The 25057-nt window shown below is 46.6% G+C and overlaps 1 protein-coding gene across 1 annotated transcript in view; it reads left to right on the forward strand.

Moving 5' to 3' along the window:
* The window catches only part of DIS3 (DIS3 exosome endoribonuclease and 3'-5' exoribonuclease), a 35100-nt gene extending 11603 nt beyond the window's left edge, over positions 1–23497 (forward strand). Inside the window, exons 6-21 of the mRNA XM_078881177.1 lie at positions 1716–1877; positions 3522–3632; positions 3988–4125; positions 5630–5776; positions 6891–7007; positions 8597–8698; positions 9361–9425; positions 10069–10153; positions 11323–11450; positions 12918–13004; positions 13766–13922; positions 15198–15415; positions 16374–16542; positions 17064–17219; positions 18409–18531; positions 20760–23497. Coding sequence (XP_078737303.1) covers positions 1716–1877; positions 3522–3632; positions 3988–4125; positions 5630–5776; positions 6891–7007; positions 8597–8698; positions 9361–9425; positions 10069–10153; positions 11323–11450; positions 12918–13004; positions 13766–13922; positions 15198–15415; positions 16374–16542; positions 17064–17219; positions 18409–18531; positions 20760–20837 — 2043 coding nt within the window. The 3' untranslated portion in view covers positions 20838–23497. The remainder of the gene's footprint in view (positions 1–1715; positions 1878–3521; positions 3633–3987; positions 4126–5629; positions 5777–6890; positions 7008–8596; positions 8699–9360; positions 9426–10068; positions 10154–11322; positions 11451–12917; positions 13005–13765; positions 13923–15197; positions 15416–16373; positions 16543–17063; positions 17220–18408; positions 18532–20759) is intronic.
* Positions 23498–25057: the final 1560 nt, after the last annotated feature.

Raw genomic sequence — 25057 nt, forward strand, 5'->3', positions numbered from 1 at the left:
AAGAATCGGACAGATTCGTCGTCCAGGAGAGTCGGCAACACCTCCAAAGCCTCCGCATCGGTCCATCTTGCTGTGCGTACCGCCGCCAAGAAGCGGCAGGCGAACGCGCTCCAGTCCCCACCGACGGAAAATTCTTTAACCGTTGTAAGGTGGCGACTCCGACTCCTCTTCCCGCCGTCTTCCAATGGTGGTGGTTGTGATGGCAAATTCAAAATGGCGTCGGCCCGCGGCGTGGCCAAGATGGCGGTTTGGCGCCACGGAGCGCGCAAAATGGCGGCCTCTTGCCGCGTGGGCAATGGCGGCGGCAGGACAGGCAACGTGGCGGCCCGCGGAGCACCACTTGCATCATCCATCGTCCCTGGCGCGACGAGATGGCATAGATGCGCCAGGACGTCCTTAAGTGCCTCCAGTTGTACCGCCATCGCTTGCCATCGTTGATCCGCGTCTGATGATGTCGACGGACCCGCCACCGCGCCAACATCCACCACTCCCGTTCCCGTGGTCGCCTCAGCCGGGCTCTCCTCCACCACCCCAACAGGATCCGTGGTTGGAGGGAGTTCGTCGTCGTCGGACGAAGAAGCCGATGCAGGCGCCGGATTAACTTTCTTCCTCACTTGTTTCGACATGCCGTTGCACTTCCGACACCAGTGTAATAAACGACTGGACCACGATGTCTGGCTCAGTGTCCTTTATTCGGTTCGTGCTGTACACCCACACGGCTGTCTTTACTCTGTAGCTTCTCCACGGTGCTGACTCCAATGTCGGCCCGATCCACAACAGCAGCTCCGCTGCTGTTTCTCTCACACAGCCCCCCTTGGCTGTACTCGCTGCAACTCCTCTCCCTCCGCAGCTCTGACAGCCTCTTGCTGTCTCTCTCTCTCTCCGCAGCTCCTCCTGGCAGCCACACCGCTGCCTCTAACACGCAGCCCTCTCTCTCTCTCTCTCCGCAGCTCCTCCTGGCAGCCACACCGCTGCCTCTAACACGCAGCCCTTCTGGCTGTCTCCTCTGCAGCTGCACACCACTCCGCAGCTTCCTCTTATCTTCGGGGTTGGCTCCCGATGGCCGTCGGCGCCCCCCCCTCTCCACACTCGCCCGCGTGGCCTCACTCTTTTCCGCTCATACCCCGACTGCCTTCCCCTTCCGGTTTACCCGCTTAAGGACCCGAACCTTCCCCCCACGTCACATGACTCCACCCCCCGTGACGTCACATCCGGAAGGTCGCTTACGCCCGCATTACACAAGCAAGACGTATCCCAAGACATTTTTTCTCTCGTCAAAACACGACATATACCAAATTCGACGTATTCCAAAGCGGTCGTATACCGAGGTATGACTTTATGTTGAACGTTTTTTGCACCCCACGTAGCCTACCGTGCTAATTGGGTCCTGGTGCAGTTGCACTGACTGCACACTCGATAGCTATGCCACCACAACCACAGTATATATGTGAATTGTGACTACTTTGTTAACAAAATTAATGGTCTATTTCCACCTCCAAATGTAACGTTAATTAACAATTAGGTACAGTCCAGAAATTGCCTGCTTGAACATGTTCCTAAAAAACATTGGTTTCAGAAGATTCATGGGCTCATAGTCCTACATTTATAATTGTTTATTCGTGGTATTAAAGCTCTTGTATATGTTGCTCTCTAACAGCACTTGGCCCGCAAGTCTGTTAAGGCTATACGGGGGATCTTTTTTTGTCTGCGTGCAGGTGTTGATCCAGGGGCTGCAGCATTTAAACCGCGCGATGCATGACGACATCGTTTGCGTGGAGATGTTCCCCGAGGAGCGCTGGGTGGCCCCCTCCTCGCTGGTCCTGCACGATGAGGGCATCTCAGGGGACGTTGCAGAAGAGAAAGAGGAGGATGTGGTGGTGAGTGGAGCGTCAACACTGCCGAACCAGAATCAAACCCTGACACCTGCAGTGTGCGTGTCTCTCTCCCCGTGGTCGCATGGATTTTTCTCCAGGTCCTCCGGTTTTTCCCTCCACAGTTACAATCGGACATGCATTTAGAGTATTTGGCTGCTATCAATTTCAAATGTGATAAGACACTTAATTGAACGATCATTTTGTGGCCAGGTCACTTAAAAAGAGCTATATAGCTCAGGGTCCTTACCTGGTAAAGTTAAAATAGTTTATAGTTTTTAAATAGTTTTGGTATAGTTTAAACAAAGAATAACAACAAAGACTCAACCACTTCAAGAGAGACCTTAAACATAATGAACACCGTGTGACCGGACCGCAATCCACATTAGAGATGCTGTTAGCTTGATTTTGCGTTTCTTAAATGACATTACATTACTTCAAAATCAAGTCAGGAGTGCTAATCATTTCGTACTATTTTTGTACATATGTGCGTAGGGGTTATTTGACCATACTTCGGTGCGGTATGGTGAGGGGGGCATAGAAGGACAGGACAACAGTTCATTTTTATGTACTGCGCTCTGCTGCCAGCCATTTTGGCGCAGAGCCTATACCACCTGTTATGCATATCCAGGCTCAAACACAGCTTCGCTTCCACGGTCTGAGCTCCCTTTTGATGTTTATTTTATTTGACTTAATGAGAACCCAAGAGATCAGGACACATTATTTGCGAGAGTGACCTGGGTCACAGAGTGGCCTCTATTGAAAACTCATTTCTTCAGAACTGCTTTTTGTATTTATATTGGTGTCCTTCCCTCGCACCTCGGATTAGCATGGTTGGCTGTGTACGGTGCGAAATAAGTTCTACATGCATACATACCACAGTGACAAAAAGCGAAACATAAATAAAGTGCAGCAATGAAGTTAATTGAAATTGGCACAAAAAACAACCGTGGTTTGTGAAAAGTCGACAATATTGCACAAACATAAACAAGTGTTAGATAATAAATCGCTTGTAGTGCAAGTTGGCTTGGGCAGATTATTTATAGACTGATCATTGCATAGTTATACTTATAAAAACGTTACGTAAACATTAAACACATATATGGTGACTGATGTGCTAAGTAGGTAAGAGAAAATGTCAATCACAATTGCAAGTGAAATCATAAAGAATCGACAGATTAAGCATCAAATTGTGAATTAGATGGGAGGGTAACCTTTTGTAGATAATATTGGTCGCGAAAGCCTCCGCGTTTTTTTTTTACGTGTGGTATCTGATGGGCGTGTTTCGGTTGATTCTATCAATCGCCAGAACTCTTTTAACTTATCAGTATTTACTGTGATCTTTTGTCATTTTAACAAAGTGTCAGTCTCATTATTGACACTCATGAGACACAGCATGAAACCACATCCGCAGGTTAAACGCTATTGTTTTGGATTGCTCCTTCCCCTTCAAGCCAAATTGTATTGTGTTACTCAGTGAGCTGGTAAAAAAATATTTCTTTCATTATTTCAGTGTGTGAGAGAGACGCTACTGTGGTGAGTGCTCATTTGAGTTTGAGTTGTCATCTCCCGGTGCTATCCCAGCTGCTGCTGTCGTTGCTCTTGCTTAGATTACGCAACACGATGTTTGTCCTTTGTTTTGGTCTCCAGCTGCAAGCCGAAAGTGGGAAGATGCGTCGGCCCACTGGCAAAGTGGTCGGCATCATCAAGCGGAACTCGAGGCCGCTGTGCGGCATGCTCATGCCCAGCCCAATCAAGGAGGTGGGCTTATCTGCACGTGTGTGTGTGTGTGTACGTGTGGGGAGCAGTGACGTAGCGGTTAGCGTGCTGCGCTGCGAATCCTGGGACCCGAGTTCGATTATATTTATCGCTCAACCAATAAAAAGTGGCAAATGTCTGAACCTGTCTTGGGGCCTACCCTAGGTCGACTCGGCCATAAATGAGTATCTGATGTGGCATGTTAACCTCAGCACTGTGGAGACAAAGGCGGTCGGGCATGGTGCTGGCCGTACCCACTCCGTCGTTTGCCGTACCAGCTTTAATAGGTGCGTGCTGACGGCAGTCGCCCAAACAGTTTGTTGAATGCCTTACTGGGGGCTCTTTGTGCGTTTTGCAGGCCACCCGCCACCTGTTCACGCCCGCGGACCGCCGCATGCCACGAGTGCGGGTGGAGACAAGACAAGCGGCGTCCCTGCAGGCCCACCGCATCGTGGTGGCCATCGATGGCTGGCTGCGACACTCCCGCTACCCGAACGTACGACTGCACGTGACGCCCCGCACTCCGTGACACCTCACCCGTCCGTCCCGTGGTCGGCATCTTGGGGCCCATCCCTCTGTCACTTGACGCGCGGCCACGTGGCTCTGTATGCAATACAGCCATCGAACCCAAAACACGAACGGTGACACTGTGAATTGGAAGTCAGGGTGGATGAGCTGGCACCACTGTGATTCTTAGTTTGAAAGCATGGCAAACTCACCTGTGATTCAACATCGGTTATTAAGGTCTTGTAAGTTGATAGTCTCAGCCCAGTCACCAATAACTGCACCAAAAACGATATTAAATTTGGTCGTGCACTTCGATTGTTTAATTTCCATCTCTGAGAAAACTACTGTTTTTGACTGCCATATGATGAACATTACTTTGATTGGCAGAGTGGTTGGAAAAGCACTGCCCTCCTACAATTTGGACCGCATTTCACTTCAATGGATCTTAGAAGTAGCTCTGTTGTGTCTGCTCCTGTTGGTCGTCCTTGACCACGAAGGGTGGTATAGATTGCGTGTCTTGTGTGATACCATTAACACAATGAGAAAAAAAACTGGGGAAAAGTAAAGTATATTCAATCTTGATTTGAAGCTTTTGTAACTGCAGGAATCCATACTCTTTGGTTCTTTCGGTAAAGTCACGTAGGTAGAAAATAAAATAAATCACGACGTTTCGATCGCAACACAAGCGGTCGTCATCAGGTGGAAAAGTATAATCCAGCAGTGGAACTGCTGAACTAACGAGAGAGCTGCTACAACAAGGCTATATATGTGGCAATGGGCAAGCAAGCGGGGTCTGAGCTGTTCCACTGCTGTATTATATTTTTTCCGCCTGAGGATGACCGCTTGTGTTGTGATCGAAACGTCGCGATTTATTTTATTTTATACCTATGTGACTTTACCGAAAGAACCAAAGAGTATGTAAATATATTGTTAAGATGTATTCTTTGGGTTGTATCTTTGTTTAAACAGATGCCGGTTAATATTCTACATCATGAACGTTAGGTACAAGGTTGGCATTGTGGTTGTGCTCTTCATACCTATTTGCCACTGCACAACCGAGCAGCACCATGGCTGGCACGGCTTAGTAGGCTGGAGGTTGTTTATCCACTGCAGAAGCGGATCCATGCCACGGACGTCAATGCTTTGAACAAGTCTAGGCACGTGCAGATGACGCTGTGGTGCCACGTATTCGTGGTGTACCGACTGCCGTCACACAATTAACGCGTCGTTAGCCCCGCCCCTGGCCCTGCTCGGCCCCCGGATAGATTTGAATGCCTTGTGGGGCCCATCATACCCTGGTTTGGTTCCGGTTCGACACAGCAAAAAGTCAGTGGGTGACCACAGACACCTCGAGAGCTCTGCGCTGTCTGGGCTCCAATGTACCAGTGGAAAAGGGATACCGGTGACCATTGGCCACGTATGTACATATGCATGTTGAACTTCTTTCGCACCTTACATAGACAACCGTACTAATCGTAGGTGTGCTTGTGCAGGGCCATTTTGTGCGCTCTCTGGGCGAATGTGGGGATAAGGAGACGGAGACCGAGGTGCTGCTGCTGGAGCACGACGTGCCACACCAGCCCTTCAGCCAGGCCGTACTTGCCTGCCTGCCCTCTCCCACATTCAGCATCGCAGCAGAGGTACGCATGAGACGTGTGACGATACGTCAATTCATCGATTGAGTTAAATTCTTACGCCTGCGGTGCGTTGGTGTGTTTGGTCGTGCATGTGAGAATCCTTTACTTCTTTATTACAAGGCCCGCGGGCCACTGATGGCCCCTGGTGGCCTTTGGTGTGGCCCGTGACGTGCGGCCCCCGACGTATAGGCCCCCGACAATAGACAAATGTGAAAACACCCCCCATCATCATCATCGTGCTGTCAAACCTCAATGGTTTCAAGATGTTTGGCCTGCGTAGAATACCTTCTAGAGGGCCTCTGGAGCTCCCTCCAGTCGAGGACCTTCCGCTGCACTGGCATGAACGAGAAGCCACAGGGCTCACCTTTACCGCAGACCGTATATAGAAAAGCTGTCGACCTGAAAGAAAGTCGATGGCTCGGACACATCATCGTAAGAAGAGAGGAAATTCACATCCGGAGGAAGGAAGGAGACGGACTTATGGAAGCACCAGGGCGGAGATCCGAGAGGCAGGCCTCGAGTGATGCGGATCAAAGTGGTGAGCCAGGATGTGGAGGACTCTGCAGTGGCCGTGGAGATGGTCCAGTACAGAAATGAATGGAGCAAGGGGACTACAGACTTTTCTCCTATAACGCTGTACTTGCGTTCCTGAAGAACACCAAATTGTGGAAAAATCGCATATTAAATAATATAGGGTAAAGCATAGTCCGCGATAACACGTGAGATGCGTACGCAGGTACGCGAGTAGCATCTAGAAGCATCCAGCATCCAGCAGCATCCCGCCTTTTGTGATGCTACACCGAGGCAACCGTACAACCGCTTATTCTGCCTCGCACAACGCAGTTCTGTTCACTCAACCGCCTTTTATCCAATTCGCATCCATGTTATGAAAAAAATGTGTTCCCTAATGCTTTCATCGCATTATATCTAATTCACGATATGAAAACACGCGGAGTTATAGGAGAACGGACTGTACTTTAAAAATATTCAGTCGCCTATTGAGAAGATAGAACGTCATTAGAATGAAGTTGGTTTATCCATGTATGGCTCACCCTGTGTTTTGTTTGTTGTAAGGCAGCGTTTTGTTGAACCTGGTGCTGTGTGTGTCCCGTACAAGGACCAGGCTGGCAGGGAGGACCTTCGTGCGTTGTCCATCTGCAGTGTGGATCCTCCAGGCTGCACAGACATCGACGATGCCCTACACTGCAGACCGCTCGACAATGGGAACACCGAGGTATTCCTTTGGTGGTGGTTATCGTGGTCGCAGTCGCGGTAATTCGTGCCTATTCCTTTCATGGTTTTGTCAATGCTAGCGGAGGTGACAAGGGGAGTTTAGTGGCACGATGATAAGTGCACTGCACATTCATCCTGTCAAGCTGGGTTAGATTCCCAGTCATGGCTAACACCGGTACAGAGTGATATCTAAAAAACTGCCCAAGTTCTCCCCTTCACCACCTGCATTGACCATCGTAATAAAGCAAGGTCAAATGACAGTCGCGACCCATTACGGCATGGAGAAGCCCTCATCCTGCAGTGGATTGACGAAGTGGTGGACAATATTCCTGTTATTAAGTTTCCAAAATTGTTGCCTTAGTGACCGTATTCTTGGTCTCGGCTCGGCTCAGGACTGACTTCAACACGGCTCTGTTCTGGCTTGATCTGCTCCGTTGCTTCCAAAGATGCATGAGTGGCACAGCTGTGCCATGACTCGGGCTCAGCTCGCGGAAATTCTGAGCGTGGCTGGGAGCATTCCGAGAGATACGAGGAGGCATATGTGACATACACGGAGGCTCAGGGCTGGAACCATGCTCGGAGGCTGCTCGAGTTTTAAGTGTTGCTTTGATGTGGCTTATTTAGAATTAGAATCAGAACATTTATACTGGAGGAATCCGATGAGCTATAAAGCTCTTTTTCACATGTCCAGTAGAGGCGGGTTATGAACGTTACAACAACAAACAGGACAAAAACATAATAGTGCAAAGTACAAGAAAGGTAAAGAATTACCCAAACACATACAAATAAATCTAAACCATCCCCATCCTACCAAGCAAAGCCCACTGAGGTATTAATTTATTTTTGAGAATTGACCTGGCCACAACAAAGTGACCCATAATTTGAACATTTATAGCTACCAAAATAATAGAAATAATCTCAATGCATGTTGCGCTAGAGCCAAACCTGAGCCAAGCCATGGCTAAGACCCCACTTCACTGGCCGAATGCCTGGCTCACAATGAATGCACCAGGTAGTAATGGGTGTGCATTTCATTTCACATTCTTGTGCTTTGGTTGGAGTGGCTATGGTGGAAGTTTTGCATGCATGCATGTGTAGTGAGCGACTTCCGACACGTCTATTTGAAGGCTTCTTATTTATTAAGTGCACACAGGGCGATACACTTTATAACTCGGCTACATCTAGGCTGTCCAAACACGCAGCCCATCTCCGTCCTGCGCTACGCTGGCTGGTTGACGATCGTAGCGGCGGCGACGGAACTGGTCTTGCAGAAGAACAGCCATGTTGTCGAAAACGAAGAGATGACGACGGTAGCGACGCAACCGGGACCCAGACCCCACACTAACAGCCCCGAAGCTCTGGTTTGGTGCTCCTTATATCTGCCTGGAGTGGCCAAGCTCCACCTCTGGCCACGACCCCTGTTCTAGACCCTTCGGGATGGTTCCCGGAGCTTCTCGACTGACTCCGCCCTTGACCTTTACCCCAGATACGCCCCTTCATAATAGGGCATTATGTAATGCAGCTATAACCGTAATTACCCTTACATGCATGCATGCGAGGGTGGTGACGGTGCATGAACGTGTGTTCTAGGTCGGGGTACACATCGCCGATGTGAGCTACTTTATCCGGCCGGGGAATGCCTTGGACGAGGAGGCATCTCTGCGTGGTACCACAGTTTACCTGTGTGAGAAGGTGAGATGTGGATTTCATCTTGCCACAATATCAAGTGTTTTACGATCCGCCGATTTAATCCTTTCATTGTTAACTTTATGACATGATATAAAATATTACGATGTAACGATTATCGCGGTACCAGTTTCCCCACAACTTTGTAATTGTATTTCACATTTTCACCACATTATTTTGCGTGCTTTTCAGTACTTCCCGTATGAATAAAGATAACTTAAAAATAAATAAGAATAAAAAAATGTGCAACAACAATGCAAAATATCTCTCATGTTTTAAACGAGGTGATTTTTGTGGATTTCTTATCATATGATGTACCGTGACATGAGCGGCAGGCTATCGGCACAGTGGTAACACTCGTGCCTCGCAGCAAGGAGACGCTGGGTTTGATTACTAAACTCGTGTGCCTTTTCGCTTGCAGTTTGTTTGTTCTCACCCCTGTTAGAGAATTGGTTTCCTCTGGATTCACCAGGTTTCCTCTAAATAAAAGCCATACAATCTTAACTGGAATTCGCGAAAACATCCCCTTGCTGAACAGTTACCTGCAGGTGACTTAATCATCTGTGGGTTTGGTTGCAAAATACTCGTTGAGTTGGTGCATATGTATTTGCCAGATTGTGTTTATTGACAGACAAGTGGTTGCATTTATGTGTTTGTGCGCCTTGCAGAGGATTGATATGGTGCCAGAGTTATTGAGCTCAAACCTGTGTTCCTTGAGATCCAACGTCGACCGGTGAGATGCACCAACAACTGTGAACACGCGAGTTCGCACATTTCAACCCATACGCAGCAGCTAACGTGCATTGTTGCCAGGTGCACATGTAATCCCATGATGTGTGGCGCCGTCAAAGTGTCATTGTACAGATCCACACAAGCATGTGTACATAAGCAGCCAAACCAGGATGGCGCAATGGTAACACTTGTGTCTCACAGCAAACATGGCCTAGGATTGATGCCCGACTCGGTTGCCTTTCCATGTAGATTTTGTATGTTCTCACCCTATTCTGCATGGGTTGACTCCAGGTTATCAGGTTTCCTCTCATCGCTAAGATAAACGAGTTATTATTACTATGATCCTTCACCAGGGAAAGCCTCACTGAATCTCATAACTTCTGGAGGGTACTGCAAAGCTTTTGCAGTCGGGAACAATGGTTGCTACGTATATATTCCAGTTGTAACAACCCAAACCGGTATTTGGCCAAACATCCCACTGCTGAAAGAATGACTTGACTACCAAAAACTTGGCAAGACCCTCCTGAAAAAGAGTCTCGAGACTTTGCGAGGCTTTCCTGAGTGAACACCCTGCACCGCGCCAATGTTGACGACTCCGCAACTCGACGGTGAATGGCGACGGTGCATGTGCTGTGCGCGTGCAGGCTGGCGTTCTCGTGCATATGGGAGATGACTCCAAAGGCTGAGATCGTGAGCACACGTTTTACCAAGAGCATCATCAATTCCAAGGTGATTTCCCCCCCCACAGAAGTTCAGTTTTTGTAAAACTCTCGTTTGCTGTGTATTGTATTGGTGCCTTGCTATGTTAGTGCAGTTGAGGTTTCCGGAAGGCTGAGAGGTCAGAGCATTGAGCTTTGACCTCTGGTTTCACAAATGTAGCGAGATGAACTGGGTTCACAAGTGGTAGTATGCATGTTGAACTTCTTTCGCACCATACGTAGCCAACAGTGCTAATCGGAGGTGCGAGAAAGGACATGAAAGTAGTGAGTTTATGGTCTCTGCCCAGTCAACAATCACTGCACAAAACACAGGTTTTTTGGGTTAGATCGTTTAAATATGTAAATGTGTCATTAAACCCACCCCCACCCGACAGCCAACTAGTAAGGGTTGTCACGTAAACATAACATGCCAATTCGTCACGAGTACAGCACACCGGTGTGTTTGAGAGCCAAGCCACAACATTTACAATTCGAGTATGACGTATTGTTTGTTGCGGTTGCATCCGAATCAAGAGCCGAATGGCTCACAGGGTTATTCCAAATAAATGAAACTGAAAACGTTTCGCGAGTTATTACAACTAGCTTCATCAGGCGACAGCCGGATTCATCAATCCTCCCCCAACTTTGCACAAGTGTTGTCATCACATCTATGCCTCTATATAAGGAACGAAACAGGTGGACTTCTCCACAAATCTGGCTGTCGCCTGAGGAAGCTAGTTGTAATTTCTGGCGAAACATCGCACTCCGATTGTAAATGTTGTGGCTTGGATCTCCAACACACCGGTGTGCTGTACCAGTGACGAATTGGCCTCGTTCTGTTTGTGACAACTCTTACTAATCGGCTGTGTCGGGTGGTGGCGGGTTTAACGACACAATTATATATTAACGTGATCAAACCCAAAAAAAACGATATTATCGATGATATTGGTCGCGAAAGCCTACGTGTTAAACTCGTTGCACAAAAGACCACCAAATTACATTGCACTAAATTTGGTTAAATTACAGCTTTGAGAATTAAAAATATTAATTCTACTGTCTGTGGGTGAGCGTAACCCTCTGGTCATCAGGAGACACATAGACATCTGTTGAGTTCTGGCTTGGGCTTGGATCAGGCGTGGGCATTGTGTGATTGCGAGGACCCCACGGTTCACCCATTGTCTGTTCATCGTATCCCCGCAGGCGTCTCTGACGTACGCAGAGGCCCAGCTGATGATGGACGACGCTGGGCGGAAGGACGCGGTCACCAGCAGCCTGCGTGGCCTCAACTCCCTTGCCAAGATCCTCAAGCAGAGGCGCATTCAAAACGGGTAACTCATTATAATAATAGGTTTTTTACCCTTTTTTCTGGCAACACAACTGACACCTTTTTACAAGGAATCATTTTTGCATTAACCACAATACCTGGGGTCAAAATGCAAAAAAAAACAACTCTGAAAATGTATGCACTGTCCTTGAAATTGATTGGTCCACACCAGAGACAGCTTTTCTTAGAGCCCAGTCTTACATGGTGTTGGACCAGATGATGCCAAAAGGCGCACAATTCAAAGACAACGCACCATCAGAGTATGAGGGCTCGGGGTAAGCATTTACATTACGAGGCCTCCTTTGCCAGTAGCAAAATATAATAATAGGTTTTTTACCCTTTTTTCTGGCAACAAAACTGACACCTTTTTACAAGGAATCATGTTTGCATTAACCACAATACCTGCGGTCAGAATGCAAACTCATTGTCAAGATCCTCATCCGCTCCACCGCCTCTGGAGCGCTGAGCAGTATTAACGGGTGCCCCACATTTAGTCAATCGGCAGGTCGCGTGTGGCGCGGTAAAGTGTGGTTACTCCCGTGTCATCTAAGACATCTGGCCAGCGTGGAAGAGTAGGGAAAATACATTGAGAGGGACTGTAGAAGGGTGTCTCTAGAGGGCCCCCTCTTATGGGAGCCCCCTTCTTCTAGCAGTGGCTTGAGCAAACAATCACAAGGCTGCACCTGTAGCTTTTTTTGACCCCATGATGCATGAGGCTTTTGGTGAATACCATGCACAAACAAGTGTTACAGGCATACTCTTTGGTTCTTTCGGTAAATTCACGTAGGTATAAATTAAACTAAATTAAATCACGACGTTTCGGGCCCAACACAAGCGTCCGTCATCAGGTGGGACAATCACAGCAAGAAACAATTGCTAATGTGGGCAAAAAGGGCTGCTGTAACAAGAGGCTATATAGTTAAGAGAGGGGGGAGGAGCAATGGGGGGAGAGATAGAGAGGGGGGGGGTGTGGGGTAGGGGGAGGGGATTGCTGCGAGCGAAAACGTTTAGAGGACGAGCAGGCAAAATGCCAGGGATGGGGGGGGGGTGGACGGGGCTGGGAGTGGGAGGCTGTAGAAACTGGAGATGCAGAAATGCAGGTAACACCATAAAGCAGTTAAGGTTTTACCTGGTTAATAACATCCTTCTAGATTGAAGTGTTACAGGCTGCTGCGGGGCTGCATTGTGGGCAAGAGAGGACAATGCAGTAACATCAATTGTCTTACTCTACATCATGCTCCCATGCGTGTGCTCCCCCACCTTTGCCAACGCGTACTGACCACCACGGTTAAGTACGGTAAAACCACCCCACAACCCGCATGACATGGGGCGGCCCTCATCCAGCAGTGGATTGACTAACGAACTGTACATGTACAACTCAAATATCTGAGTTTGTGAAGTGTCTTATATTAAGATTCTGTGTTTTTTGGCTGGACATGCATAATCGCTGATGTCCCTTCTCCACCCGTAGGGCGTTGACTCTGGCATCCCCTGAGGTCCGATTCCACATGGACAGCGAAACCCACGACCCGATCGACCTGCAGACCAAGGAACTCAAGTGAGTCTCGTCAACAAGACACCTCCCATGACTGCAATCCGACTGTTGTGCAGATCTCTCTATTAGAATCAGAATATATATTTCTACTGGAAGAATACGATGAGCTTTCGAGCTCTTTTTTTCACAGATGTCCAGTTGGGGCATGTCACAACGTTACAACAACAAACAATATAAGCACACGTTAGGATTGAAAAGTATTGGAAAGATAAAAAAATAACTTAAACAAATATACAAAAAAAAACTAAACTTTTTATTTACCAAGTAAAACCCTGACCACAAATGATAGCTGAACAAAGTGGCTTATCACGTGGGAAGTTTATTATCAGCAAAATAATATAAGATAAAGATACTTGACCCTTGTGGTTGATGTGCTGTGGTGGCGGAAACTGGTGCGTGTACACAGGGAGACCAACTCTCTATTAGAATCAGAATATATATTTCTACTGGAAGAATACGATGAGCTTTCGAGCTCTTTTTTTTCACAGATGTCCAGTTGGGGCATGTCACAACGTTACAACAACAAACAATACAAGCACACGTTAGGATTGAAAAGTATTGGAAAGTTAAAAAAATAACTTAAACAAATATACAAAAAAAAACTAAACTTTTTATTTACCAAGTAAAACCCTGACCACAAATGATAGCTGAACAAAGTGGCTTATCACGTGGGAAGTTTATTATCAGCAAAATAATATAAGATAAAGATACTTGACCCTTGTGGTTGATGTGCTGTGGTGGCGGAAACTGGTGCGTGTACACAGGGAGACCAACTCGATGGTGGAGGAGTTCATGTTGCTCGCCAACATCTCCGTGGCGGAGCGCATCGTAGACGAATTCCCCGAGTGTGCGCTGCTCCGACGCCACCCGGCGCCTCCGCCTTCCAACTACGACATCTTGGTGAAGGCGGCGAAATCAAAGGTAGAGTAGAACCCCTTTTAACAACCACCCCTGTTAATTAATTGCTTAACGACGGGCCTCCATAGAGCCCAATGTGTTGCGTATGGTTGTGTAGTGTCTCCATAGAGCCCAATGCGTTTTATATTATGTGTTTATAATGTCGTTAGTATTAATATCCATTGTTTAAATATTAGAAAGTACGTTTTTTGGGTGAAAAAGGGAAACTTTAGATGCTATCAGAACGAATTAAGCTTTTAACACGTATTTCCTTTCCTCGCTTAATGACCAAATCACTTAATGCTCGGTTTCGTGGAACCAATTACCGTCTTTAATAGCGGTTCTACTGTATCTAGATTGCTGTTAACCTTTCTTCAATATCATCCTCCTCGTAAGGAATTGGGAGGTCGCCGGGTGGATCAAATTTTTTTTCAGGTTTTTTGGTTTAACCGGGTGAGAAATCAAGAGACCATGATAGTCTCATTTGTAAGGGTCACCTGGGTCACCCTATGGCTCGAGATAACATCTGGGATCCTAGTTTCAAAATCCAGCATCCGCATTGAACAAAACTGCGTTATCAAGTGTATGGAGTTGAAGGACTCGGCTCGTTTCCCAGCCACTCCACAGAAATAGCAAAAAAAACATCACGATAAATGTAGTACTGTATTTAATTTTAGATAAATTCCAGCACTCACTAAAATGTTTAAATATCAGGTTGACTTATTGTGATGAACATTATACTCAAAATGGGTGGAAATGTGCTACCTCCTACTGTGAAACAGAGGTGTCTTGAAACGATTTCAGTATTGGTCTGAGCGAGCAATTGCAGGACTGCACCTTTACCTTTGTCTTGAGATGTTGCCGTATAGTTTTCACTCGCCCTTAGAGGCAGACCAACTCAAAGGTGTGATGAACCACAGACAAAGCTGGAAGACAGCCAGGCACTGTGCCAGCGTGAACATTTGCCCAAGCTCCACAGTGCTCTATGTATTAAGATATTTTCAGCCAATGAAAGAGCATTTATACATATGGGAGGAAACCAGAGCACTCTGAGAACATCCACACCAGGCGGGTGGGTGAGCAACCCACTGTCCCCGTACAGATGTAGATTAATCCACTTGCTGTACTGCCTTCTCCTGGCAAGCCAGGATATGGAAACCTTAATGCCCACAGGAAGTGCGCTGAATAACATTTTCTTTCCAATCCACCAAAACCCTTGCTGCTTCCCCAGCACTGAACTACAAGCCACGTGCGGGATAGTCACCTCACAAACAACGGTGTGCCCGATTTTTTGCGCAGGACATCGAGATCCAGGTGGACTCGGCGAAGGCGTTGGCCGAGTCCCTGGACCGGGCGGCGGTGCCGGGTGCGCCACCATACCTCAACACTCTGCTGCGCATCCTGGCCACGCGCTGCATGATGCAGGCCATCTACTTCTGCTCCGGCATGGAGCCCGACACCCACCACTACGGGCTCGCCACCGCCATCTACACCCACTTCACGTCGCCCATTCGCCGGTGACGTGCTCTGGCACCAGGCACACGCGTGAAATCGACCTTCGCGATTATTGAGGGGACGATGTTGTTGTCTTGGTTTGGTCTGGGACTGTGCTGCCTTTCCCAAGTTTAGGAATTTATTAATTGATGTACTTATGCAATGTTAACTTGTCATTATGGCACACCTCCGATTAGCATGGTTGGCTACGTACAGTGCGAATGAAGTTCAACATACAACTTATATATCTTTTTTCTATTATTTACTTTTAGTGATTTGTTTACCTTTCCTATTCTTAGCACTCCTTTCGTCTACCTACTGGACATCTGTCAAAAAGAGCTTTTATCGCGAATCGGATTTCTCCAGGATAAAGATTCCGATTTTGTCTTATTTTTCTAAATGGTCCTATAAACTGGAAGATTGGCCAATTCCTTAAATGGTTGTTTGGCTTGTGTTGGAGAAAAACTAAAGGATCCGGAGAACGCCTACAAGGAGGGTGACAGTGTTCACCGTACAGAATCAAGAATCCATTTCCGTGTTGCAGCGGCGGCCAAAAGTGAATCGCAATCCTGCCATGGATGGCTAACGATTTAATAAGAACACAGATATGAGCAGGCAGAAATTTGCGTTACATCTGATGACAAATAAAAAAAATCCTCAACAAATAATTCAATTCATGCATTAACAGAGATAACTTCCACCAACAGATGGTGCTAGAACGTGGTATGTCCAGAGTACTGTATTCTATGACAGCGTTAAATCCATCTGAGTCATTGTTTGCGTAGCTTTCTGGTGGATCGCGAAGCCCGCTGAGATCCATCAGAATGAATCTCTGTGCTTGGTGGATTAATACCGCTGCTCCGTTGGCATCTCGTGGCCGTACCGCAGCCTGTATCTACTGTAAACAATTTAATCTTCAGATTAAATAGAGGATACAACAAATGTGAATATTGTTGTTGTTGTCTCCCTGTACCGTTGCAGATATTCGGATGTGATTGTGCACCGGCTGCTGGCCGTGTGCGTGGGCGCCGACCCCACGTACCCGGCGCTCACCGACAAGCAGAAGCAGCAGCAGCTCTGCAACAACCTCAACTACCGCCACAAGATGGCGCAGTACGCCCAACGCTCGTCTGTGGCTTTCCACACGCAGGTGGGAGGCAGACCCCACGTACCCGTGGCGTGTGCTTAGGCACCTGACGATGTGTCCATTCGTCTCTTGAAAACCATTTTTTTAAGGTCACGAAAGCAGGCATCGTATTATGCGTGTAGTAAGAATCAATTGTTTTCTATTCGCACGCTTACGTGTGGTGGTGCCGTGGCTGTACTGGTTCGCTACACTTGACATTGCTTTTCAGCATTCTTCTGGGTTTGCTGAAAAACCTAGTCACTTGGCACATTTGCCCATGATGTGACAACTTTATTTGATTGGCTCCGTCAGGTGATGGAGGATTATAGTCAATACAATTGACATTGTACCTTCACGATTGATTCCAAAATAATCCCCATGACATGATGCCAATAACACAACTGGAATAAATTAGCGGGGGGATGCAGAAAAATACCTTAAATTTTGTTTAGTAATTATGGGCTTCGTAAGTGATGCACGTGTGCGCGTGTGTCTGCTCTCGGCCACGTAGCGGTGATTAACGGCTGTTGTTGTTGTGGTCTCAGTTGTTCTTCAAGAGCAAGGGAGTGGTGAGCGAAGAGGGCTTCGTGCTGTTTGTGCGCAAGAACGCCGTGGTGGTGCTCATTCCCAAGTACGGCTTGGAGGGGACGGTTTTCTTTGAATCCAAAGATCTCAAGCTCAACGTTACCTTCGACGAGGAGGTGGGGCACGTGTTCACTTAACCGGGAGGCATTGGCATTCCCCGAACGGCTGAATTCTGCATTTAAACCCAGGACTGCATGTGGTACTGGCTTAATGCACTGGGACCCAAGCCCCCTGAACATCTCTCTACGATCCCTCGGATCCCGAAAAATTTGAGAGAAAATCTAACACTGTAAACAATGAGAAACTGAAAGGGAAGAAAAGTACTTGCAGAATAAAAACAACTGAGGGAAATAGTAGTTGATGCAAAAAGTGATCTCTAGATGGCAAAAAGCACATTTGTGACCATTGGATCCGGTCCTTCCCAGCATGCCTTGCATGCCGCATGATGTTGTCACTCTGCGTGGATATATGCACACAGCCTAATTTGTACCAGAAGCTCAAAAGGGTCAACATTTGCAGCCATATTTTAGATATGTTCTTAACTGCAATTATACACTCCATATAACCTAATGGCGGTTGCATCTACTCCTTAACGACGGCCAAATAAGGCTTTAAAATTCCTTAGCTGGCCCGCACATCACGATCCCTCGGTTGGTTTGGTCATTGCAGCCATCGGTTTCTCACGCCTGGTTTTAAGGTCGCAGTGAGGTGGCCCAGCGGTATTACATTCGCCGTGTGTTGTGGAGGTTTGCGTTTCAAACTCGGTGGCCGCTCCGGTTAATACTGTGGTGTGTATTAAGCATAAACTATTTACAGGCCATCCGCTTTAACAGTGGACGTTAAAAGATCCTGTAACGTTATTGGTGTGCCAGCGTCATGGTCCAAGGTTGGCACGTAGCAGTGACCTTGAATGCAAACGTTTTGAGAATCAGTGAGGCTTTTCTGAGTGACCCATGTAATGCTATGAATAATAACGTTGGGTTTACGTCAATCCGTGCTTGTGTGCGTGTGCAGGGCACTTAGCAGAGAGCAGTCAGCGGTAGTGTAGCGGTTAGCACGGTCAACACCAGCGATGATTATCTGAACCGGTCCTGGGCCTCCCTTAGGTCGACTCGGAACTCAATTGAGTACCTGGTGTGGTGTGTAAACATCGCCACTGGGGAGACAAAGGCGGCCGGGCATGGCGCTGGCGACCCACCCCTTTGTGTGCCGTGCCGGCCTTCATCGGTGCTCCTCGCCAACAGCACTTGCCCCAACAGTCTGTTAAGGCTACACGGGAGATATTTGTCTTTGTGTTTTGTGTAGGGTCCCACGCTGTGCGTGCAGGGCATCGCGCTGAACATGTTCGACCGCGTGTGCGTGCGCGTGTCGCTGGATTCGTCCAACCTGCAGCACCAGCGGATCCGCATGCACCTCGTCCGCCCGGAGGTACTCGCCGTGCGGCGCGACACACAACCTCGGAATACCACACCATGCTGCTGTTGCTGCTGCTGCGGCAGCAATAGTGCACAAAAAACAAACGCTCGCCGCATCGGAACGTCAGCGGGCCGATACGCACGCTTCCTTCCTAAATGGAAAATTAATGACACAAGCCACAGCATTTCGATTGTTGCCATGCAACCCAAACTGTGGGACCGTATCGTAAACCCATAGAGACACATGAGAGATACATAGGCGATACAGAGAGACCCATTATGATGCCTAGAGATTCAGAGACTCATACAGATACATAGCGATGCATTAAAGCCAAGCTACTGTACGATTGTGGCCATGCAACACAAACTATGGACCACATTGTATACCACTAGTCTGCGCTCCTTCAATGGCAAGATGACACAAACTCTCTCCTGAGGCTCTCCCGTGGCTATCAGACCCATACATTGGCATTTAGCCCCTGAACGTAATACCCTTATAACACAGGAATAAAAAAGAACTCCGGTCATGGATGGAAAAAATATATGTATAGCTAGCATTTTGAGCTACAGTCTGTTGTCCTATAACTGGCATATTGGATATAACGCGACGATGATGAATGTATGAGGGAACACATTTTTTGTATAACGCGGATGCGAATTAGATATTACTCGGTTGGTTGAATGGAACTATGTCGCGCGAGCAGCAATAAGCGGTTGTAACGGCTGCCTCGGCGTAGCATCACACAAGGCTGGATGCTGCTGGATGCTTCTAGATGCTACCCACGTTCTTTAGTCTTTGTTCAGCCTGCGTTGCGCATCTCACTCGTTATCGTGGACTGCGCTTTACCCGATATATTATTTATTATAACGCGATTTTTCCAAAACGCGGTGTTCTTGAGGTACGCAACTACCGTATTATAGAACAGACTTTATATCCAAAGACTATGGGACACTATCCCTACCTATATCAGTTGTGACTGTTCGTGTGTTTAAATCCAGCTTGAAAACGTCGTTATTAATTGGCCTTTCCTGGATTCTGATTGGTTATTACTGTGAGGGGAATCATTATGATTAGCTTTTATTGCATTTTGCATGCTGTGTAAAGTGTCAGTATAGCTGACATTATTGTTATTATCGGCTTTTACTGTATTTCGATTGGCTTGTATCTATACTTCAGTATAGTTATTTATGTCCAGTGCTTTTTTGAGATTTCGATATGCAAGGTGCTGTATAAAATACAGATTTTTATTATGGCCCAAGTTCATTGCACAAGAAGGGCCATTATCTGACACGTGACTTATTTAAATTATCGTTTGGGGCGGTGTTATTGATGAATGCGAGTTCTCAAAATACCAAGCTAAGTCAGGGTGTGGTGCCTTGGTATATATCAGATTTCTTAACAAAATTCCATGAGTCTGTTCTGCGTGGATTTTCTCCGGATTCTCTGGTTTCCTCCCATATCTAAAAATAAGCATGCGTTGAAACTGGTATTGAGGTAGTTCACGTATCGACATGGGCGGCAGGGTGGGACATTGGTAACCCCTTACGCCTTGCAGCAAGAAAACTGGGTCTGATTCCTAACTAGGATGTGTTTCCGTGTGGAGTTGTCATCTTCTCTTCCCCTGTTCATCAAGAGTGCGAGTGCGATGGAATGTGTGAGTGAGTTAGTGTGAGTGTGTGAAGATTGTATGTTCTCCCCCTGTTCTGGGTCTCCTGCGCTTCCTCTAGTTTTTACAATTAAAAAAACCCAATGCAATGTATCTGGTATTGGGCAAAACATCCCAATACTGAAATATCACCTGCAAATTACTCAATTGGGACTACACAGCGCCGGCAAAAATTTCGCAAGACCCTTCTGAAGAAGAGTTTTGAGACTTGGCGAGGTTTTTCAGTGTTAATAAGTGTAATAATAACATATCACTTGTGTTGTAAATACTCGCATGTGTGTGTGAGAGCGGTGGTGTAGCGGTTAGCACGCTGCGCTATAAACCCGGCAATCCAATTCTCGCTCACCGCCAACACCAGTGAGGATTATCTGAACCGCTGTTTTGTCTACCCTAGGTCAACTCTTTCTTAAATGAGTACATGGTGCAGTGTGTAAACATCAGCACTGGGGAGAGGTGCTGGCCAACTTACCCCCACGTGGGCCATGCCGGCTAACAGCAGCACAGTCTGTTAAAGGCTTATTTGGGTGACCATATTTGTTGTCCGTTTGTGCCGTCTGTGTGTCCGTTGTCACAGATTCCAGGCTACAATCCTCCGGAGTCCACCCCATGGGGCTCGCCTTCTCCCCGGCCTAAAAAAGCCAGGCAGCACTAGTGCATCGTGGATGCGTGTGCACTGCGGTGTCAACAAGATGTAGGAGGAGGTGCATGAGTGGGCATACACTCTGGGTTTTACATCTGCAGAGTTAATTAAGTGTACATTGTGCTCGCAAGCAGAGGTGAACAATTGAAAAAAATCAGTGGCGGTTATGAGAAATGCTACCCTCAAGTAATGGACGATTTGCACTCTGAACTTGCAATCCAGAGGTCGCCGGTTCGTTCTCCTGTCGCAGCGGTTGAAATAATAGCGCAATTTTTATTTATTTACAATTTTTACCTTACCAACCAGTACAAACAGCCAATTCAGGTGTGTAAGCGTCAAGATGTATGAATAGTTTAGGACTGCTTATGCCCCACTTCTTTGCCAGCCAAGACACTGTGACCACCTTGTGATGAAGGTGATTTCACAAAAATATTGATTACTGAATCAGTGGTGTTTATTGACTAACGCAGCAGTGTCCGACCCACAAAGCACTGTGATCCATTCTGGTATATCTCAACATGTTCCGTGATCCACCAGCAAGATATGACCAACAGTTATCCGGATGGATTTTACCGACTAATAGAACACTATAGACATGCCAAGTGCTAGTGCGATCTATTGGTTTACAATATATTGTTAATCTATTAATTCTTAGACGGGGATTTTGTTTTGCCATCTGCTATAACAAGAATTGCTTCATATTAGAGGTGTTTATTCTTATTTCCCGAGATAAACAAAAAATGTTTTTGCGACCATCCACCCATGGATCGCGATTCACATATCGGCTACCACTGATCTAACAGTTGAAAGCCAGTTTAACACGTAGGCTTTCACGACCGATATCATCCATAACACAGGTTTTTTGGGTTAGATCGCGTAAATATATATGTCGGTAAACCCGCCACCACCCGACACAGCCAATTCGTAAGATTTGTCACATTAACAGAACATGGCAATTCGTTACTAGTGAAAAGGAGTCGGAGAATGGTTAAAGCACTTCTTTATTTCTCCAACGCACAGCAACACTCGTTCCAAAACCAACCCCGAACCCACATCTCACAGCCCCTTTTAACCCCTCCATCTCCGCCCTGGTTCCCAATACACATCCGCGTCGGGCACGCCTGGTCCGGGTGACGTCACTGCCCTTTAACTCCTGACCCCCGTCCAGCGCATTCCCGTGCGTGTTATAGTGAGAGCGGAGATGTCGTGTCTGCGTGGTGCGTGTCCGTGAGGGTGGCTCGCAGATCCCTTACACTAGTAACAGAGCAAAGCCACAACATTTACAATCTGAGTACGATGTTTCGCCAGTAATTACAACTAGCTTCATCAGGCGACAGCCAGATTCGTGGAGAATCTTTGTTCATTAATGCGCATGCATAATGTATGTTGATTAACATATAAATAACCCAATCGGCAATGGATACCCATAGTCTTATGCATTCATTAATTCCCCCCCCCCCCAATTCACGAAAGAAGTGCTCACAAGTGATGTCATCACATCTACCTCTCTTTAAGGAACGAAAAAAATCTGGCTGTCGCCTGATGAAGCTAGTTATTATTGGCGAAACGTCGTACTTTGATTGTAAATGTTGTGGCTTTGCTCTCCAACAAAACTGGTGTACTGTACTAGTAACGAATTGACATGTTACGTGACAAACCTTACTAATTGGCTGTTGGGAGGTAGTGGGTTTAACAACACATTTATATATTTAAACGATCTAACCCATAAAACCTGTATTATAGTTGAAAACCTACAATTGTGCCAGGTTTGGCCTGTCGGAGTGGGCCATTAGGGCGGCCACTCGGAGGGCAAAGCTCTGGAGAATCCGAGCAAGAGCTTCGAAGTATGATTGTGCATGGTGATACCCGCACGGGTCACGTGATGGATGGCAAATGGAATTTTTTTTTATCGCGAGAGGATTCCCTGCAAGGGATGTTAGGTTACTTATTCTTGTGAGGAGCCATTTACTGTATGAAGGGGCAGCGGTCAGCCGCATAGAACAGAGTATAAAATTCCCCGAGATGTTGCTGTTTAAATCGTCGGTTTAACGGAGAATTTCACTTCAGGTTTTTTACACAGCTGCCCCCCCCCCCAATTGGACTCTGTGCAACCACACAAGGAATGTTTTTGGAAAAAAAAATGTCGGTGTCAGAAAATGTAAAGGTTTAATCGTTTACAAATGCACATTTCGTTAGAGCTTTTATTGTCTTTTAGACATGCAAAGTTAATTTATGACAAAATATTGACACGTTTTCAGATTGTTTCATAAATGGTCGTAACCTTGCTCACGTATATACTTGGGCAATAATTCTGAGCTCCTGGAGTAGTTTCAGTTTTTTTCAGTTTCATTTATTTTGTATAGCCCTGTGAGCCATTCGGCTCTTGAATCGGGTGCAACCGCAACAAACAAAAACATGAACAAAAAAACATCTTGAAGCGACTATGTGCAAACAGAAAATCCAAGAAAAGACAGCAAAATATTGCAGAAAAATTACCGTACACCAACGCTGTGTGCAAAAATCCCTGTGGGATGCAAGTCAAACAACAACAACCACAAGACAACTTGATAAAGATTTAAGCGAGTTGATGTCTTGGCGACTGTGTAAATGTGTTTAACATTTTTTAGCTGAATCGTATATTTACAAGCATGTACACGTCATGAGTTATACGCGTTTATATACAAAATGAAACCGATTTATTTTCCATGCATCCTTTGTTGTTTTGGTTACTTTAAGTTACGTTTTCGACTGCTGGATGAACATCTTGCCACGTGTTGGACGTCAGGTTTAGTTTGACCATACTTCACCATGCTGGTCATTGTTGGATGAAACTAATAATATCCACTTGTAAGGCAGCACCAAGCCCAGGCGGTGAGCCAGCTCCAAAATCCCAAAGGCACTGAAGTTCTCGATTTATTACATAAAAAACTCGTTAGGTGAAACAACGTAAATCGAAACCAATTTTGCCATTCAATTAAGGGGCCGTCCATAAATGACGTCACACTATTTTTGACCCCTCGTCACACGGCGTCACAAAAAGTCAGACCTCTCCCCAAATACGACGTCACAAAGCTCTGCCCCCCCCCCCAAACCATATTGCCATTTTGAAAATAGAACATGCTTCAAATCGCTTTAAACTATTGTCATTGTGCGTATTTAATGTGGCGCTGCACTCTGATGTAGGAGTGTTACAACAATTTGTGTTATAAGAATTCAATATTTATTTAAAGTTGCGCATTTTGATGTGACGTCACATTTCTCAAACCCCCCCCCCCTTCCCTCGTCACATCGTCACAAATGTCTGACCCCCCCCAGGTGCGTGACATCATTTATGGACGGCCCCAAAACTACACCACCACTACCTACAATAACCCAATTTTTCATTTCAAAGTATCAAGGCTATGTACACATTTGTAATTGCTGTAAAATAAGATAAGATAGTACTCTTTAAAACGCGCATAGATCTTCCTGGTCTTGGTTACTGGTGGGTCCTTCCTGCAACGGATATATGCGATGAAGTAACGATGCCGACAGGATTTAATCATCCCAGTCAGCAATGTAGCGGTAGTAGAGGAAATATGGTGGAAGAGCAGCCAGGCTCTCCTGAATAACTGTCTAGCTTGGTCAATCAATAGCCTTTCTGGTTTCATTTTCACGCCGTCTATTTAGTAAAACAATCCTGAGGATTGCGAGGATTTAAACTTCTCATGAAGGTTAGCTAAGCTCCCCTCCAGCCCATGTTATTATGTGGGGGGGGGGGGGAGATCAGCGACGGAGTTAATCCGGATAAATTCCTCTATCTCTTTCCTCATCTCCTCAATCGTATATTCCACATCCAGAAGCTGCCTATCTAGGGACCAGAAGTTACTCACTCCCTCATTGGGGTTTAAGATGTGCCGAATTATTATTGGGGCACGGTAGAAAAGCTGCATGTCCAGGATCTTTACCTTCATGAGCTTAGAAATTAAGTCGATTATGGATAGCGTCCTGTGCACCTGAGAGATATGGGTAATGTACTTTTTCGTCGGGTTTAGGTGTTGGGACAATTTCAGCCAGGAGAAGTGCGTGCCGTTTTGATCCGAGGTAGTTGCATGTGATTTTTCAAAAGCAGGGTCCAGGACCAAATTCCAGTCCCCTCCCATAATAACCTCCCCTACTCTTCTCGATCAGGGCAATCGCAATTGCGGTGTTGATGGGGGTGGGTTATACACAATCAGTTGTGTGATAGCTCT

This window comes from Lampetra fluviatilis, chromosome 60 (genome assembly GCF_964198595.1).
Source record: "Lampetra fluviatilis chromosome 60, kcLamFluv1.1, whole genome shotgun sequence".
Taxonomy (NCBI): domain Eukaryota; kingdom Metazoa; phylum Chordata; class Hyperoartia; order Petromyzontiformes; family Petromyzontidae; genus Lampetra; species Lampetra fluviatilis.